This window comes from Lepus europaeus, chromosome 6, assembly GCF_033115175.1.
Source record: "Lepus europaeus isolate LE1 chromosome 6, mLepTim1.pri, whole genome shotgun sequence".
NCBI classification, from domain to species: domain Eukaryota; kingdom Metazoa; phylum Chordata; class Mammalia; order Lagomorpha; family Leporidae; genus Lepus; species Lepus europaeus.
In genome coordinates this window covers 132,206,576-132,222,759 of record NC_084832.1, presented here as the reverse complement: position 1 = coordinate 132,222,759, position 16,184 = coordinate 132,206,576, and the positions used below count along the sequence as shown (strand labels likewise).

The following is a 16,184-nucleotide window of genomic DNA, read 5'->3' as shown; positions in this document are numbered from 1 at the left end:
CCACCGGGACAGTTTCCCCGTTCCTTGGACCTGGCAGAGGCTGGGTTTCTAGCGTGCGGAGGACGTAAGGGGAAAGAGAGGTTCCTTCTGCTTTATCCCTTCCACACCTACCCATACCTTTTTAGGGAGTGCTTTTCTTCTGAATTCAGAATAATGTTAACCTTCAAAGTGTCCTGGCTGATCGTGAAAAGTGTGTCTAAAAGTACCACACCTCTCAGGCTGTAGGTAGTGCCCTGCAGAAGCCAACCTTGTGATGGAGTGTTAGTGCTAAAGTGCTGATACACATTTACAGACATTTAATTCTTTTTCTCAATTGTAAACTCAGTCTCCTTTGGAAAGTACTTTGCCCTCTCTTAAATCCTATTCTTCCCTCAAATAGATGTTTTCATTGATAAACCATTCCCTTTTTATATATATCTTGTCAGTTTTACAGGACATATTAAAGCTTTTCCCAAAATAAGCTGCTGATATACTATGCTTTACATTTTATAGTTGAGGAATATGAAACCAGGAATTCAAAAAATTAGATTTCATTTCCAGAGAAAATAAAACCCAAAAACCTTAGATTTGATGTATATGTACAGAAAGCCATTAGGATACCCTTTCTCTGGTCTCTTTCCTAACAGAAGAACACACTGTAGTACCTGTGCCTATAATGCGCTTTCAAACTTTTTTTTTTTTTTTGTGAGAGCAAGGATTTAGCTTAGTGATTGTGACACCTGCATCCCACGTCGGAATGCCTGGGTTTGATTCTTAGCTTCAGGTCCTGACTCCACCTTCCTGCTGAGGCAGTCCCTGGGAAGCACTGGGGATGGCTCAGGTGATTGGGTTCCTGAGACCCATGTGGGAGACCTGGATTGTGCTGGGCTCCTGGATTTGTCCCCAGCCCAGGCCTGGCTGTTGCAGGCATTTGTAGGGTGAACCAGCAAATGAGAACTCTGTCATTCTCTTTCTGTCTTTCTGACTCCCAAATAAATTAAAAATTGTCTCATGAATAGGTTTATATATAAGCAAATTTGGTTAAATTCTGTATAGTTTCAAAGGACTAATGATTAACGGGGTTGACATTTTACCTCAATTTAAGAAAATCTGATTTCTCAAAAGTGGCCTGTAGGAACTGCGTACCTTGGAAAGACTACAAAGGCTGGAGGACTGATCAGATGAGAGGGAGGTTGCAGATGATTTCTGTGTGGATCAGGAGATCTGTTACTATAGAAACATGTGATAGGTAGGCAGGATAAGGTGAAAGAGAGAAGGAATTAGTTGCACAAGGAGACCATAAGTCCCAAGACACACAGGGAAATATTTCAAATGGCTGTCATTACTAGAAATTACCGACTGACTCCCAGATTGAGTCCTGAGATGACCTCTGGAGTCCCTGGCGCTTAAAGAAGTGAGGTCAGTGAGCTGAGAAGCCTCCTGTGGGCTTTGTGTTTCTGCTCGTGGCCAGGTGTCTTTGCAGCTCTGAGGCCAGCTTTTCAGGGCACTGGACAGATGTGGGCCTGACTCAGACGTGCAAGTCCAGGTCATAGTGTGACAAGGGACAAGAGTGACCCTTACATTTGCAATGGAATGTTCAGATCCCACCTAACGGGCAATACAGGACAGCAGTTCCTGAGAGACTCTTCGTGAGTGAAGCAGTAGGATTTCTCCAGCCTGAAAGAACTGTGCATGGGAGCTCCCGAGTCTTTGGCAGAAACTGATTTGTGTGAGGATGAGAAGCAGCTTTTAGAGGCTGGGGATAAGACTGCCCAGAGATGGAGTCTGAGCAGTCTCACGGCCAGCACAGGTGATGAGAACAGTTCATGTTCTAAGCAGTCAGGGAGGATATCCCGCTAAGTCAGTGGGTGTGGAACAGAGCCCTCAGGAGTGGGACTGCTCTGGACCCGCTGTAACACAACTTAGAAACAAGCCTCAGACTGGAAACTGACCAAGTAATGTGTGGCAGAAAACAACCAGCAATATTGAAAGGGCTGCAACAAAACCCAGCAGCATAAAATGCCCGGTGCCCAGCATCCAATAAAAAATCACCAGGCACACAAACAGGAACGGAAATGCAATTTATGATCAGGGGAAAAATGAACCTCTAGAAGCACCCAGAAATGAACAAAATGATAGAACTGGCAAACAGTATCAGAGCAGGTATAGTGGGGTTACTCCCTGTATTCAGGAAGGGGCAGAAAGCAGATGTTACCAGGAGAAGACTGTGAGCGGTGAAAGACTCACTTTGAACTTCCAAAGATGAAAGTGTATCTGGAACAAGAAAAATACAAGGGATGGTATCAGTAATAGTACCTGTGCAATTCAGAAGAAAACAATTGTGAACTTGAAGATGGAGCATTAGAAACCATCTAAAATGAAACAGGGAAAAAGCAAGAGAAAGGTGACACGAGCATCGTGCAGCTGTGAAATGGCACCAGGCCTCAAAGCAGAGAGGAGGGTGGGGCATGGGTGATAGCAGAAAAAGCGTTGGAAGAAGTAACAGTAGAGAATTTTCCAAATTTGAAACCAGTAAACTGGCAAATAGAAGAAATTCATTGTACTCCCAAGTAGCAGAAATACTACGCTCAAGTGTGTAATGGTCAAATTACTGAAAACCAGTGATCAAGAGAAAAACATTAGGTGCAGCCACAGGGAAAAAGACATTAGGTATAGAGGAACAAAGATAAGAATAAACTGAGTCAGAAACCGTGCTACCTCTTTAAACTCTTGGAAACCAGACAGGCCAGGGAGGAAGTCTGAGGGTAAAAAAGAGGTGTCTGCTTTCAAGAAATAAGCTGTCCTGTTTCAGACACACAGATGCTAAGAAAATTGATCAGCAGCAGACACAAATAAGAAACCTTGTATTCTTTAGAGAGAAAGAAAATACCTGTTGGTCTACACAGAGGAAGGAAGACCTGTGGAAATGCTCTCACTTTAAGACAGCTGACTGAAGCAGAACTGAAGCTACTCACTGTGGGGTCTGTTTCACCAGCAAGTAAGATCGTCAGGGGTAGGACAAAGACACAACAGAAGTGTATACTTCTGCTGTAGGTTTCTTAGGCTGTATGTGAGGGGGGCATGGTGTCGTATGAAGTTAGATATAAAGTTAGAAGCAGAGTGTGAGCCTTAGAGCAACCACCAAAAAGCAAAAGCAAAATATAGAGTTAATAAGTCAATAATGAAGGAAAAAGTGAAATAAAAATCCAAAAGCAGAAAAAAATACAAGTAACAGATGGGATATACAAAACAAAAGAGCTGGATGGTTGACTCAGCATCTATCCCTATCAATATTAACTGTGTGTCATCCAGGGCGTTGTGTGTGTGTGTAGAATTGACCCACATGTCTAATTTGAAACTGTCTACTTTACATTAAAATAGAAAGCAAGTAACATTAACTTCAGTTATATATGTTATTAGCTCAGTATATCAAAAGTATGTCTTTTGGCATATGATCAATATTAAAATCTCATTAGAGATTTTAATTGCCTTCTCTTTGAAATGTGTGCATTTTACACGTGGAGCACACCTGAGGTGGGTCAGTCATAGTTAGGTGCTCAACAGTCACCTTGGCTGGTGCTTACCATATTGGACAGAGTAGGGAAAACATCCAGGTAGAAGGCAGAGATGATCAGATTAATTAAAAAAAAAAAAAAAAAAAAAAAAAAAGGCTGTCTACAAGTACCCATTTTGAATGTAAAGACCCAGAAAAATTTATGAAAATAAAAGAATGGGAAATATACTCTCCAAACAATAATCAAAAGAAAGAGAAAAGTGACTAAATACTACACAAAGTGGGTTTCAGAGTGAAGAATATTGCCAGTGATCAAGGGAGCATGTAATGATGCCAGGGTCAGTTCATCAGGAAGGATTGGCAGCCTGAACACTTAAAGCTCAGTAACAAACAGCTTCAGAATGTGAGAAGCAAAAACAGCCAGCTGAAAGGAGAAGTAGGCAAACGTGGTAAATTAGATTGCATGGTTTTGCTCTCAGTCGTTGATAGAAGAAATACATAGAAGAGCAGTAAGCCCGTGGAAGACTGAAACAGGTAGGTGAATCCACGCACTCAGGCGTTGAGGCTGGGAACTCTTCCTCCCTGACAGAGCCCACTGTGCCCGGTGCTGTTTGGAGAAGCGTGGTGACTGTGCAGTATTCCCTGTTTCTGTCCCTTCCCTCCAGGTCCTTGCTGCTGATTTATGTGGATGAGTTAGAAAAATAGCCAACAGACCTCTCTCTTTTTTGGTTTTACTTTGCAAATCCGTATTAATTATTACAAGTTTTCAGATCAGAAAAGCAATAAGCCATTAGGAAACTGTATTTTTCAGTTTACTTACTAGGGAAGAGGCATGAGAAAAAAAAAAATCAGGAAATGTAAGGGGTGAGGGATGGGGAAGGAGGAGTTCAGACGGAGGCCTCACTGCCTGTGTGGATGGTTTGCCTGCCTGTAAGCCTCATCCCTGGAAGGAGGTCCTGCATCACTAGGCTGCTCTGTCGGAGAGTGGGGACAAGTGGGCAAGGAGCAAGAACTGGTAAGGAAGGACCATAGTCACCTGATTTTTTTTTTCCTGGAGTCAAGTTCTGGGAACAGCGTAGGTACTTTGTGTCTGGCAGCCTGGCAGTGGAGTACAGTTGTGTGAACATGGGTCATAGCCTCAGAATTGTTTCTGAGGCGGAGTTAAGTCAGCATGCACTCAGTAAAGACAAGGAACAGCTAATCTAGCTAGACAAACCCAGCACTGGAAGTAGTTTTCCTTAGGCAGTCAAAACTGAATGCAGAAGGGAAAAAATCAGGCCATGTGAGGAAGGTTGGTTACTGGGTGTGGTGGGTTAGACGGAAATGATTCTTTGACTCCCACACTGTTAGAGTTTACGTCTTTGAAGAGGTTCTTAGAGCCAGTCCAGTATTTGTGTAAGGTCACATGGAGAAGAGAGGTCTCCATAAATGACTATGAAAATAGGTGCTGCCTGTCCTTCTCCCCCCCCCCCCCCCCCCCCCAGGCTTTAGCAGTCATTCTAGTAATTTACTAACCCTCGCATTGAAAAGCACCTGTGTACCTGTGAACTGTGAGGGACGCCTGCCCTCTTGGCTTTGCTACTGTTAGGTCAGCCGTCATGAGAACAGCCTTCTGCACTCTCATGCAGGTGCTGCTGCTTGGTTCATCTTTGGGCTTTGTGATTGACAAGGATAACTGGAGTTGAAGAGTCAGGATGGGAAGATCAAGATGATAGTCTAGAGAAATAAAATTAGAAAAATGAGTGTGGTGCCTTACAAGTTGCTCTGGTCTCTGCTCAGAAGTACTGTCATTCTTGTGACTGCCAGAAAGCTTGTTTCAAGCCAAATAGAAGGGTTCAAAATATAAACATGGGAAGGGTTGAAAATCAAGACTTCAGGGTTGGCGAGATGGTCATCTGTGTCCTCGTGGTCACACACAGGAAGAGGGTTGAATCCTTAGTTTGAAACATTGTAAGCTTTTCTTTAAAGAGTTTTTTTCAGCTTCAGCCTGGCAGCGCTTCAAATAAAATCACAAAGGAACAGGACACTATAAACAACCCTGCCAACCCTGAACAGAACTGCATAGACAAGCAGACGCTCGTGACCTAGGCTGTGAAGGCAGCAGGAGCTGCAGCAGCACACAGGGCAAGTGTGGGCTCCAGGAAGAGAAACGAGCAGTGATGTCATGGGCCCGTCGGCTCTGAGCCCCTGTTCAAAGGGAACTTAGGGTCTGCTGTAGCTCAGAGAGTCTGTGCAGAAGAGGGCGACCCTTGTCTTCACAAAGCATCGGCAAGTGCTGTGACCACCACAGCTTCCTTTCCTTTTCCTCCATCTTCAGCCTTCCCCTGTGAGATGGCATGGAGTACTCTTTGTACTCGGCCATAGCTGATTTTTGTGGTGTGATTGTGTTTTGGCTGAACGACAGGCATCTTGCTCTTTTGAACACAGCAGTAGCTGAAAAGCTGAGGCGAGAGACTTGGGTGTGACTTCTGCCCCAGGTATCAGTCAGATGACACATTCTTAGCTAAGTTAGGGGTGGAACATTGAGGCCACCAAACTCCCTCCTGCTGGGACGCAGGAACTGAGAAAGATGGCAGGTCTCCCTCAAGCAGGGATTAACCCGTTGGCTTTGGAGGAAATTGTTCCTATCAGTGGAGAGCACTTGGCAAAGACGGCAATGAAGGGAGGTGCTCCCGGGAGGCACCAGCTCTGGTGCGGCTCTGCGGTGCTGGTCTCTGTGCTCACCCTGAAGCAGCTGTGTTGCTGCTTTGCCATTCCAGTCTCCAGCTCCATTGCCTACCCTGAATGTGAAGAGAAAGAAACTCAGGTTGCAAAAGTCCAGCCAGCTGTCGTTGGTTTCTAGAGCTCTGTCCTGATGAAAACCGGGACAGTGATGCGTAGCACGACACTGTCAGTGTCCTTCAGGATACGGATTGCCCTGGAGGGGGAGGCACTCGTTCATCTGCATGGCTTTCATGCGTGGATGTCTGTCTGTCTGTCTGTCTGTGGCTGGCCTTAATTCTGCCTGACTCCCTTCCCCTCCCTCTAGTCACTGGGCCTGTTAGGTTGTAATCTGTCTGCCCCTTGGGAAGGTTTGGCTCACAGGTCTGGCAGGTCCCCTGTATCCTCACTTCCTCTTTGGTTGAGGGTATAGCATAACATGGCTCATTATGGGATGGTTGGGAAACCAGGGGAGTCAGTTGGCGCCTGCTTACTGGGGAGTGTGGTTTATGCCCTGGAAGCCCATGCGTACCAGCTGGGCCTTCCTGTATGCCTGGTACCTTTGCAGACCTGGAGGCACCTTCCACACCGTGGTCTCAGGGAGACTCGGATGGAAACAAACCTGGATTTGAGACACTGTTCCTTGACTCGTCGTTGTTGCTTAAAACAGCTGAGCTCCAGTTTTCTACCAGGTACCATGTGCTAGGCAGAGAATTTGCCACATCCTGGGTCCTCTGGGTCTGTAGGGCTGGTGTGCCCTCGTCAGCACAGCAGCCGGAGAACAGTGTCCTCCTTCAGTCCTCAGAGCCTTGCCTTGGGCTGAGTGATTTCCCTGTGGCTGTCTGGGCACCCTCATCTGTAGGCCCTTTCTCTGGTCCAGACCGTGCTCTGGTGTGTTCCTGGCAGCTCCCTGCTGCCTACCTAGTATGTAGTTGCCTACTGTTGGGCGGTAGCTCACTGCTCTGGCATCCTGGTGTGTAAATATTTGTCAAAGGATGGGGGCATTTTCCCATTTCTCAAAGCGCATTCTGAAAAATGTGCCTGTTTTCTTAGTCGTATTTCCAAGCTCTGGATCAGTCAGGCCATTCATTCCTTGTAGTTGACAGACACCGGCCTGGCCTCAGCTGGCCACGTAAAGTCAGCTTGCAGTAAATTCTGGCCCAGTAACTTTCAGGGTTTGGTATCAGGGGCCTAAAAGGAACCAAAGACAAAAGAGTCACTGTTCGCAGAGGCATTGTTTCATTAACAGAAAGGCTCAGCCCTCGCCCATCTGGCATCTGAATGCACATCCACAGAAATGAAGACGACGAGAGAACTGACGGTGCAGACTCCTGCTTATCCCACAGCCATGTGATCTGGCTGAGCTGCTGTCTGTTTACTGCTGATGGCTGGTCCTAGGAATTGGTTCTACTTGAAACAGAAGCAGTTTGCCTTTGCAGTACAGCTGTTTGGGCTGAAAAGGCAGTCTTCAGTCATGGAGCAGCGCTCTCGTCCCTGTGCCAAAGCAGGTGACCCTCACTTAGGTTTAACTTCCTGATGGGCGCTGACTTAGCATGAGTTCCACCTGAGCTCAGTGTTTTGGTGTCCGCTCACTCCGGCCGTCCCTGTAACATAGAGTAGCAGCTACTGTGTTTGGTCAGCTGCCCGCGTTTCCTCCCTTTTCCCTCTGAGAGTCCTTCTTCTGACTCTCAGTCTTTTTGTTTTCTTTCTTAAATATCTATTTATTTTTATTTGAAAATCAGAGTTACACAGAGAGAGGAGAGGCAGAGAGAGAGAGGTCTTCCATCTGCTGGTTCACTCTCCAGTTGGCTGCAACTGCACCGATCTGAAGCCAGGAGCCAGGAGCTTCCTCCAGGTCGCCAATGTGGGTGCAGGGGCCCAGACAACTTGGGCCATCTTCCACTGCTTTCCCAGGCCATAGCAGAGAGCTGGATAAGAAGAGGAGCAGCCAGGACTCAAACTGGCACACATCTGGGATTCTGGCACTGCAGGCGGCAGCTTCACCCACTATGCCACAGCGCCGGCCCCCGACTCTCAGTCTTGTACTGGTCTTCTGGCTGGCATCTGTCTGTGCCTCCAGTGGCCTAGGAGACACACCAGCTCTTTCTCCTCTTGTTGTAGCAACTACGTAAACCTCTTGCTTCTAGTGAGAATTTGATGTAGGGGAAGGAGACTCTTGGGTACTGAAGACTTAATGGGATTGATGAGGAAACAGTAATGTAAGAAACTGGTTCTTCCTTATGTATTGGAACCATTTTGAAAAGTCTGTGTGTCTTCTAATACGTATCATTTCCTCCCACAGATCATCAATTTCTACATGAATATGCTGATGGAGCGAAGTAAAGAGAAGGGGTTTCCAAGTGTGCATGCATTCAATACTTTCTTCTTCACTAAGTTAAAAACAGCCGGTTATCAGGCGGTGAAGCGCTGGACAAAGAAAGTGGATGTGTTTTCTGTTGACATTCTTCTGGTGCCCATTCACCTGGGGGTGCACTGGTGTCTTGCTGTGAGTACACCCTTTACTTGCATGCCGTCTAGAATCAGTGTGCATCATCAGGGAGCACGGCACTGGCACTGGTGTGAGAAGCACTCCCATTGAGAGCAGCATTCAGTAGCAGGTTGGCTAAGGAGCCAATTGATGTACTTGTCAAGAGTGGCAGATACTCTATGTGTTAATAAAGGCGGAAAAGTTATTTCACTATCTGATTTGAATTACATTTGAAAAGGATAAAGCTGAAAGGAAATTTCTGCAGGTAGAGTCCTCGCCCGCTTTCTGAGTCTGCAGGGGGAGGGTCTCAAGGTGTCCGTCTTCCCTTTCTCAAGAGCAGGCCCGGAGCACCAGAGAAAGGCTTCAGGGTGGCAGTGGGGCCGCCAGTGGGTCTGTGTAAATACTGCCCTTGCTCTTCCTTGTGAGTGGAGCACCCGCCGCACTTGCTGTGGTTTTGCAGGAAGTCTGGCCAAAGGTTCCAGGGTCCAGCTGAGAAACGGATCTTTTCCAGTGTTTAAACACATAGATTTTCTCTTATTCCTAGGTTGTAGACTTCAGAAAGAAGAGCATTACGTATTACGACTCCATGGGAGGGGTAAACAACGAAGCCTGCAGGACCCTCTTGTAAGTAGGCCTTTCAGGGCTTAGATTGTTTCTGGCAACCGAATCCAACTGTGTGTTTCTTCAGTCAGGTGATTAAGAAAATCTTCCTACGTAGTAATAATGGATATTTTAAATCCAAGTAAACTGTAAACATAATGTAACATTGCCAGAAACATGGGGCAGTTACTGGCCTGGTGCACTAAAATACAGAGTGGATGGGTAGATGGAGATGCCAGCATTACTTAGGAATCTTTGAATCCAAGCTCCCGATGCTCACACGGAGAAACCAAGACTCACAGTGCTGACTGTAAATTGCCAGATCCTACCTAGTGGCTCTGCTGGGAACCAGAATGCAAAGTCCGTATGCCCCGTCCCACCGCTCACGGTAGCACTCTAGTCTCTGCACCGTTCTTCACTGTACCCTCAGATGGGAGGAAGAGGTCGATTCCAGAAAGGCTGGCTATCTGCAGTCTTTGCACGCTTTGTGCTCTTTTTGTCCTGAGTTGTGGCAGTTGGGATTGCGATTTACACAGGAGAGCCAGGCCTAGCCAGCAGGTGCCTCCACATTGGCAGAGACAGATTTCTGTCTATTAGATTGAGTCCTGGAAGACCGTAGAAGACCAGGGCAGAGAGCCAGAGGTTCTTCCTCAGAAGGGGCACTAAGTGGAAGGAGCCTGGGTGGCATAGGCTGTGGCCATGTCCCCCGTGGGCTGGGGGCGTCAGCTGTGGGAGTTGGAAGAGGCAGCACTGCTCCAGAGGGAGCTTGCCAGTCAGGGCCCGTCTTCCCCAGAACTGTGCCTGTTCTTGGGGAGCAGCTATCCTGCATCTCCCATAGCTCATCTCATTCTCTTCTAACACCTTAGGCAATACCTAAAGCAAGAAAGCATGGACAAGAAAAGGAAAGAGTTTGACACCAACGGCTGGCAGCTCTTCAGCAAGAAAAGCCAGGTATATTTCATGCAGATGAGGTGGAGCCCCTGAGAGCTGACGTTGAGGGAGGAAAGGGTTTCCCCTCTTGGTTCCTGGGCCCCTTCTCTCTTAGTTCCCAGCCTGACTTCATCTTGGTTGTTTGGCCTGGATCGAGCCTTTTGTGAGAAATCTGGTGGTAGTTTCTGATGTAGAACTGCCTTTTCCAAGTGCACAACAGTACTGCCAAGTTTTTCACTCCTATGGAAAACATTTGCTGACACACGGACCTGTGGGGGAAGGACCAGTCTTTACACCCTTGGGAACCTTGGAAATCTGAGCTGCTGTCTGTGGTTCATGCACAATGCATGCACCTGGCTGAAACACCAATGTCTTGTTTTCTGTGTGCATATATTGTCCTGAGCAGGGGACCAGGGTCAGCTGCTCAGAGTAGGGGAACCTGTAAAATGTATACCCTTTGGTTCCTATTTTTAATCTAAGAAGGAAAGAGAGTTGGACAGATTTTGTCTTTGTTGTTGATCTTTCAGGAAATTCCACAGCAGATGAATGGAAGTGACTGTGGCATGTTTGCCTGCAAATATGCTGACTGTATTACCAAAGACAGACCAATCAACTTCACACAGGTGAACTGAGCCCCGGTAGCTTACATGCTCTCCTTGGGGGACTCTGCCTTGACTGGTGCTCCCTTGCCTGTACCCATCACAGAAGACAGGCAGTGATGGGCTACATCGGGTGACTGTGCATCCTGCACTGTTGTAGTTAAGGAATGCTAGCTGAGTACAGAGCCTTCTTCTCTGCCCACCTCCCCCAGCCTTCTTCAAGTCCTCTAAGAAACAGAACTGGGAGCAGAGCAGGTTTCCTTCCATTTCCCTCTGTTCAGGGTGAACCTCAGGTTTCAGAGCAGGCCATACCCTCATCCGGTTATGCTGCTGCTCCCTTGATGCCACTGGCCAGCCCTCTCTTTAGTGCACGGGGGTCATTTCTGTCCATGTGGTCCTTCAGGGACTGAGGTGGGTGGAGGCTTGTTCTGATGTGTTCTGCACTTGTCTCTCTCCCTGTGTCTGAACTAGTAGCTTTGTCAGGTTTTCTCACATTAACCCTTTGGCAGACTGAGCTGACTCTTGAGTTTCCCTTAACTCGTCTCCTGGCAGGTGAGCTTTTCTTTTTAGGCCTCAGGGTCATCTCCTCTTAAAAGTTCAACACAGAGGACTTGTTGGACACCACTCAAAAGTTTTGCATAGCCTGGGAACTCCTGGCCATGTCCAGTGTGACTTCCAAGGCTGCAGCAATAGAACTAGCAGTAGCAAAAAGCAATGGAAAGAAAAAAGCCACACGTCATCAAAAATGGATAAAAGTGAAAGACCCAGAGCACACCTGTGATGATGTTAGTGGAATGCCGTGAGGAAGAGAGGAACACGGGGACACAGACCTGGGTCGAGGTGAAGGGAGTGGAAACTAAGGCTGTCTCTGTCCCCACAGCAACACATGCCGTACTTCCGGAAGCGGATGGCCTGGGAGATCCTGCACAGGAAGCTCTTGTGAAGACTGTCCTGGTCGGCAGGCGTCGACCTTGTGAGGGACCAGATCTTTGCTGTCTGTGGCCAGAGACCTTGGAAACAGCTGCTCCCAGCCCTCTGTTCTTGTAGAACCCGTGCTCCAGACCAGGCCCTGGCGAGATGCTTTCACAAGCACATCTGCCTTTCCTTTTGTATCTCAGATCCTATTTTTGCAAAGAAATGTTGGTGCTGTGAAAGGGGTGAGGGACATCCCTGACTGAGCTGAAGAGAGTCTCTCTTCACGTCTTCAGTTCTGCCATCTTGTTTTCTAAGGGCTCCAGCCTCACTTGGCCCCTAATGCGGGCCCTGAGAAAAGCTTGGAAAGAATCTTGGTTCCCTATAAACTCCTCTGGCCTTACTAAGCTGTAGGAAAGGGCATGGGCGGAAGGTAGGGCTATGAACCACCAGCATATCCGTGCACGAACATCCATACACACGAGTACAACTTCCACCCTGCGCAGTCAGGAATGTGACTGTGAACTGGACTCTGGGGTGCTGACCCTTCCTCCAGGACTGTTGCTGTTCAGTGCCCCGTGTGTGAAACCTTTCTGCTTCCAGACAAGGCTGTTTTTTCATCAGTAGCTTGCTCCCATCCTGAGGCACAGCACTTGAGCCCTGGCGGACCCCCAAAGTCCCAAGCAGTCTTTTCCTTAAAAGTAGGGGTTTGCATGTGCAAGGACACATGATAACAGGGAAGACCCACCCAAGGAGCAGCTCAGCAGAGCAGCCAAGTGGGGAAGCCACTTACACTGCCGCCTGCTCCTGGCCAAGAAGAAGGGCCTCAGCCTTGAGCCCAGAATTCCACACTAGATAAATGCAGGTCTGGTTGGTCTGTGGCGACTTAGTTTAACTGCATTTCTGACCGCAGAGAATTTTATATATTTTACAGGGATATGCTTTTTAAAAAAGAAAGACTGAATGTGTTCACCATTTAGCCTGTAGATTGATTCCCGTTTTCCAAATTTCAGCACACACAGGTCTCACCCTGTGCGTAGGGTGTCTGTGTACTTCCCAACAGAGCGCCTTGAGGCCTGGATGAACTCTGGCTGAGGGGCCGAGGCTGTGGAGGCATGGGGTTTGGGCTGATCCACCTGAGGCTTAGAGCTGCCGTTCCTTTTTTCTTTCTGGCACCTCCCCCACCCTGAGAGCTCCTCAGGCTTAGATAGTGAAATGACCCTGTGCCAGTGTCACTTTTGTACTTCAGTTCCCAGACAGGGACGTTTTCTACTTTTCTGTATCGTCATAGGTAGTTTTGTATGAAATCTCCCTGGACCCACCCTTTGCAGCGTTGTGCTTTCTCCCTGGGCTTATTGGAGGATTTTACTCTGTTTTATACCAAGCTTGTTTAGTACATTTTTCTATGTTTTACCACAAGTTACAATTTGAAAAGAAAACTATTTTTTTTAAATATTCCATTGTTAACTGAATGTTACCTGTTTTCACTCCAGTGACTGGGTGTCTTGACGTCCTGCTTTTCTCATAATTGCCTGCCTTGGGGGCCGCGTGTGTGTGTTTCTTCCCCCCACCCCCTCCTTGCTGTCTTCCTTCTCTACTTCTCTCCTCCTTTCCCATCCTCCCCCCCCCCTTTTATGTTTTCTGTAGGAAATAAATAGCTTTCTGTACATGAGTTACTGGGACTTTTCACAGTCTCTTTTAGGAAGCTGTGACTTTCAGGCTTGCTGGAAGATTCCTGGAATATTGTCTGGTTCCTGGTACTTCCTGTACTTAAGTGATCATTGAAAGGTGGCTCTGTGATGTGGATTTGTACTACAAAGCAAAAGACCTGAATTTTTCAGGCTATCTCACTTTTGTCTGAGGATTCTAAAGAAGATAGTTCTATATTTATTGTTTCCATTTAGACATCTGTCTTACCTTTCTCAGAGACTTTCTGTATAGACCAAAGCAACAAATATTTATTGCCATGTGTAGCAGAAAATGAAACATGCAAGAGAAGCACTTTGGAAAATATAGAAGGACTTGTTGAGCCGGTCTGAACTCGGCCCCTTTTTCCATTGCAGTTCTGTGCAGGGCAGAAGGGAGTGACCCTGACATCACCACCAATCCATACCAGGTAGGGATGGGGCAGTCTGAGGCAGAGGCTGTGGCCTGGTGCTCTGTGGGAACCAAATGCAGAGAGCCAGCAGTGGGAGTGGGACCAGATCTGGGAGCCTTGTCCTTCATTTAGGGGTGGGCTTTGATGCATCCCCTGCTGCGGGCATCACTGCTGTCGTGTATCTCCTGCTTTCTTGTCCCGCCCTCCACTCCCCTGTGTGTTCGGCCCTCACTGTAGTCTTCTTCCACCAGAAAGGGAGTACTTGGGTGAAAAGCGCAGGTGCCAATCTGGGCAGCCACCCCATCCCTGGGGACAGCACAGTCGGGCACAGTGTCTGGTCACACCCTGTTGGTCCCAGGAGTCCTGTTTAGGGCTGATGGTGAAGGTGGGCCCTCAGTCTGACTCCTCTGTGAGGTGCCTCCTGCCACTATGTGCTGTCACTCCTGTGGTCAGACAAGCAGCTTCCACTCGCTGCCCCAGCAGTGCCAGCCCAGGGTCTAGTGGGCCCAGGGTAGACAGAATCACCACAGCCTGTTAACAGCTGGTTTTCCATGGTGCTGGAGGGGATGGTTTGTGCAGAAGCCCCAGTGCTTCCAGTGCTTTTGCCTTGGCCCTTGCCAGAGGAGGGGCAGCTGGCACTTGGCTTTTCCTGCCCCTGCTTCTCCCCACAGAGCTGAAAGGGCAGCCTTAGCTGCCGGACCTATTGTCAATCCAAACAGCGGCGTGCTGCACTTGTACCTACCGCGTGTTTTTTTTTTTTTGTTGTTGTTGTTGTTTTAAGCTTTTATTTATTTATTTGAGAGAGCCACAGAGAGAGAGGGAGAGACAAAGAGAAAGGTCTTCCATCTGCTGGTTCACTCCCCAAATGGCAGCAACAGCTGGAGCTGAGCTGATCAGGAGCCAGGAGCTTCCTCTGGGTCTCCCACGTGAATGCAGAAGTCCAAGCACTGGGGCCATCTTCCACAGCTTACCAGGCCATTAGAGAGCTGGATCGGAAGAGGATCAGCTGGGACTTGAACTGGCACCCATATGGGATGTCAGCACTGCAGGTGGAGATTTAGCCCACTACACCACAATGCCCCCCACCCACCCACACACACTCAGCTTCTAATTTGTCCCAGAGTTCGAGGTAGGGCATCATCCTAGCACCTTCCGTGGAGCCCAGGACCAGGGCCTGGGCCCTGCTTTGAGCTGTGTTGAACCCTGGTGTTGCCAACCCCATTCCGAGGCTGGGAAGTGCTGAGAGAATAGGAGGTCCTGCTGGGGAGGAGTGTGCAGGTGCACCCCCAGTGTTTCCTGTGCGGGCTGCTTCAGGCCTGGTGCCACATACCCAGGGTCTTGGACTCTTAAGTTGGGTTCTGGGCTGTAAATTTTAAGGCTGATGTTGACGTTGTCTTGATTCAGAGTTAAGGCATTGGTCAGAGTCCTGTCCCTCGCTGCAAACCTCCAGTGTGGGCTGAGGAGTGGCTGTCACTTCCTTGGCCTCTGGACACTTTCCTGCCCATCACAGAGCTCAGGTGCCAGGAGAAGAGGGTGTGGCAGGGTCCGGGGTGCTGGCCCACACCCAGATCCCATCCTGAAGCCCTTGCTGATCACGTTGCCTGAGGCTCTTGTCTGAACACATGCCGCCCTCAGAATCAGGAACCCCAATCTGTCTTGTGCGTCAGCAGACTGAGGCAGGTCCCTTCTAACACAGGGCGAGAGAACACTGCATGCAGGCTCCTCTGGGCCAAACCCGGTGCCCCCTCTGCCCTCAGCTGGGTTTCCTTCCTTGGCTTCACCGTGCCCTTCAGCGCTCTCCATCTCTCTCCCAAGAGGCTCATGAAAGTCTTCAAACCACACATCCTGCTAAATGCAGCTTTCTCCTCCCTTTGGATCTCCAGTGGTGGTGTGTGTCCCTTGTCTTCTCTGCCTCAGCCTTCCAAGGCAGCCCCTGAGGTGCAGCTTGCACGGGGTCTCTTACAAGTGGACCGGTAGGCCTTGAGCTTGGGCACGGTTTGAGCAATGGCCTGAAAGCCACTCTTTTTGTGGGGCTGTGTCTGTGGACCTCATCATTGAGCTAGCTTGGGCGTCTGGGCAGACAAGCACACTTGGCTCCAAAGGAAGCCGGAGGGCAGGCTGGAAGAGCAGAGGTGGACGTAAGTCAGGGACGGTGTCGCCTTTATTAGCCTGTCTCTGTGACTCCCCGGTTTATTAAAAGGTGATTTATTTAAAATAAATTCTGTGGATTTTGCCTCCTTGCTTTGATTGGAAACTCCCTGGTCAGAAGCACTGGGTGATATTTGTCTCTGTTGCTCTGTGTCTGTGTCTCCTGATCCATGTTAGGCCGGTGATTGGGTGCCCCAGGTGGCCTGGATCTCTGGG

At 48.5% G+C, this 16,184-nt stretch overlaps 1 protein-coding gene across 6 annotated transcripts in view; it reads left to right on the top strand.

Moving 5' to 3' along the window:
- Positions 1 to 13,751, top strand: part of SENP1 (SUMO specific peptidase 1) — a 55,234-nt gene extending 41,483 nt beyond the window's left edge. For all 6 annotated transcript variants that reach the window (XM_062195144.1, XM_062195145.1, XM_062195143.1 and 3 more), the window contains 5 exons: positions 8,496 to 8,699; positions 9,226 to 9,305; positions 10,148 to 10,232; positions 10,739 to 10,834; positions 11,691 to 13,751. In XM_062195144.1, coding sequence (XP_062051128.1) covers positions 8,496 to 8,699; positions 9,226 to 9,305; positions 10,148 to 10,232; positions 10,739 to 10,834; positions 11,691 to 11,753 — 528 coding nt within the window. In that variant the 3' untranslated portion in view covers positions 11,754 to 13,751. The remainder of the gene's footprint in view (positions 1 to 8,495; positions 8,700 to 9,225; positions 9,306 to 10,147; positions 10,233 to 10,738; positions 10,835 to 11,690) is intronic.
- Positions 13,752 to 16,184: the final 2,433 nt, after the last annotated feature.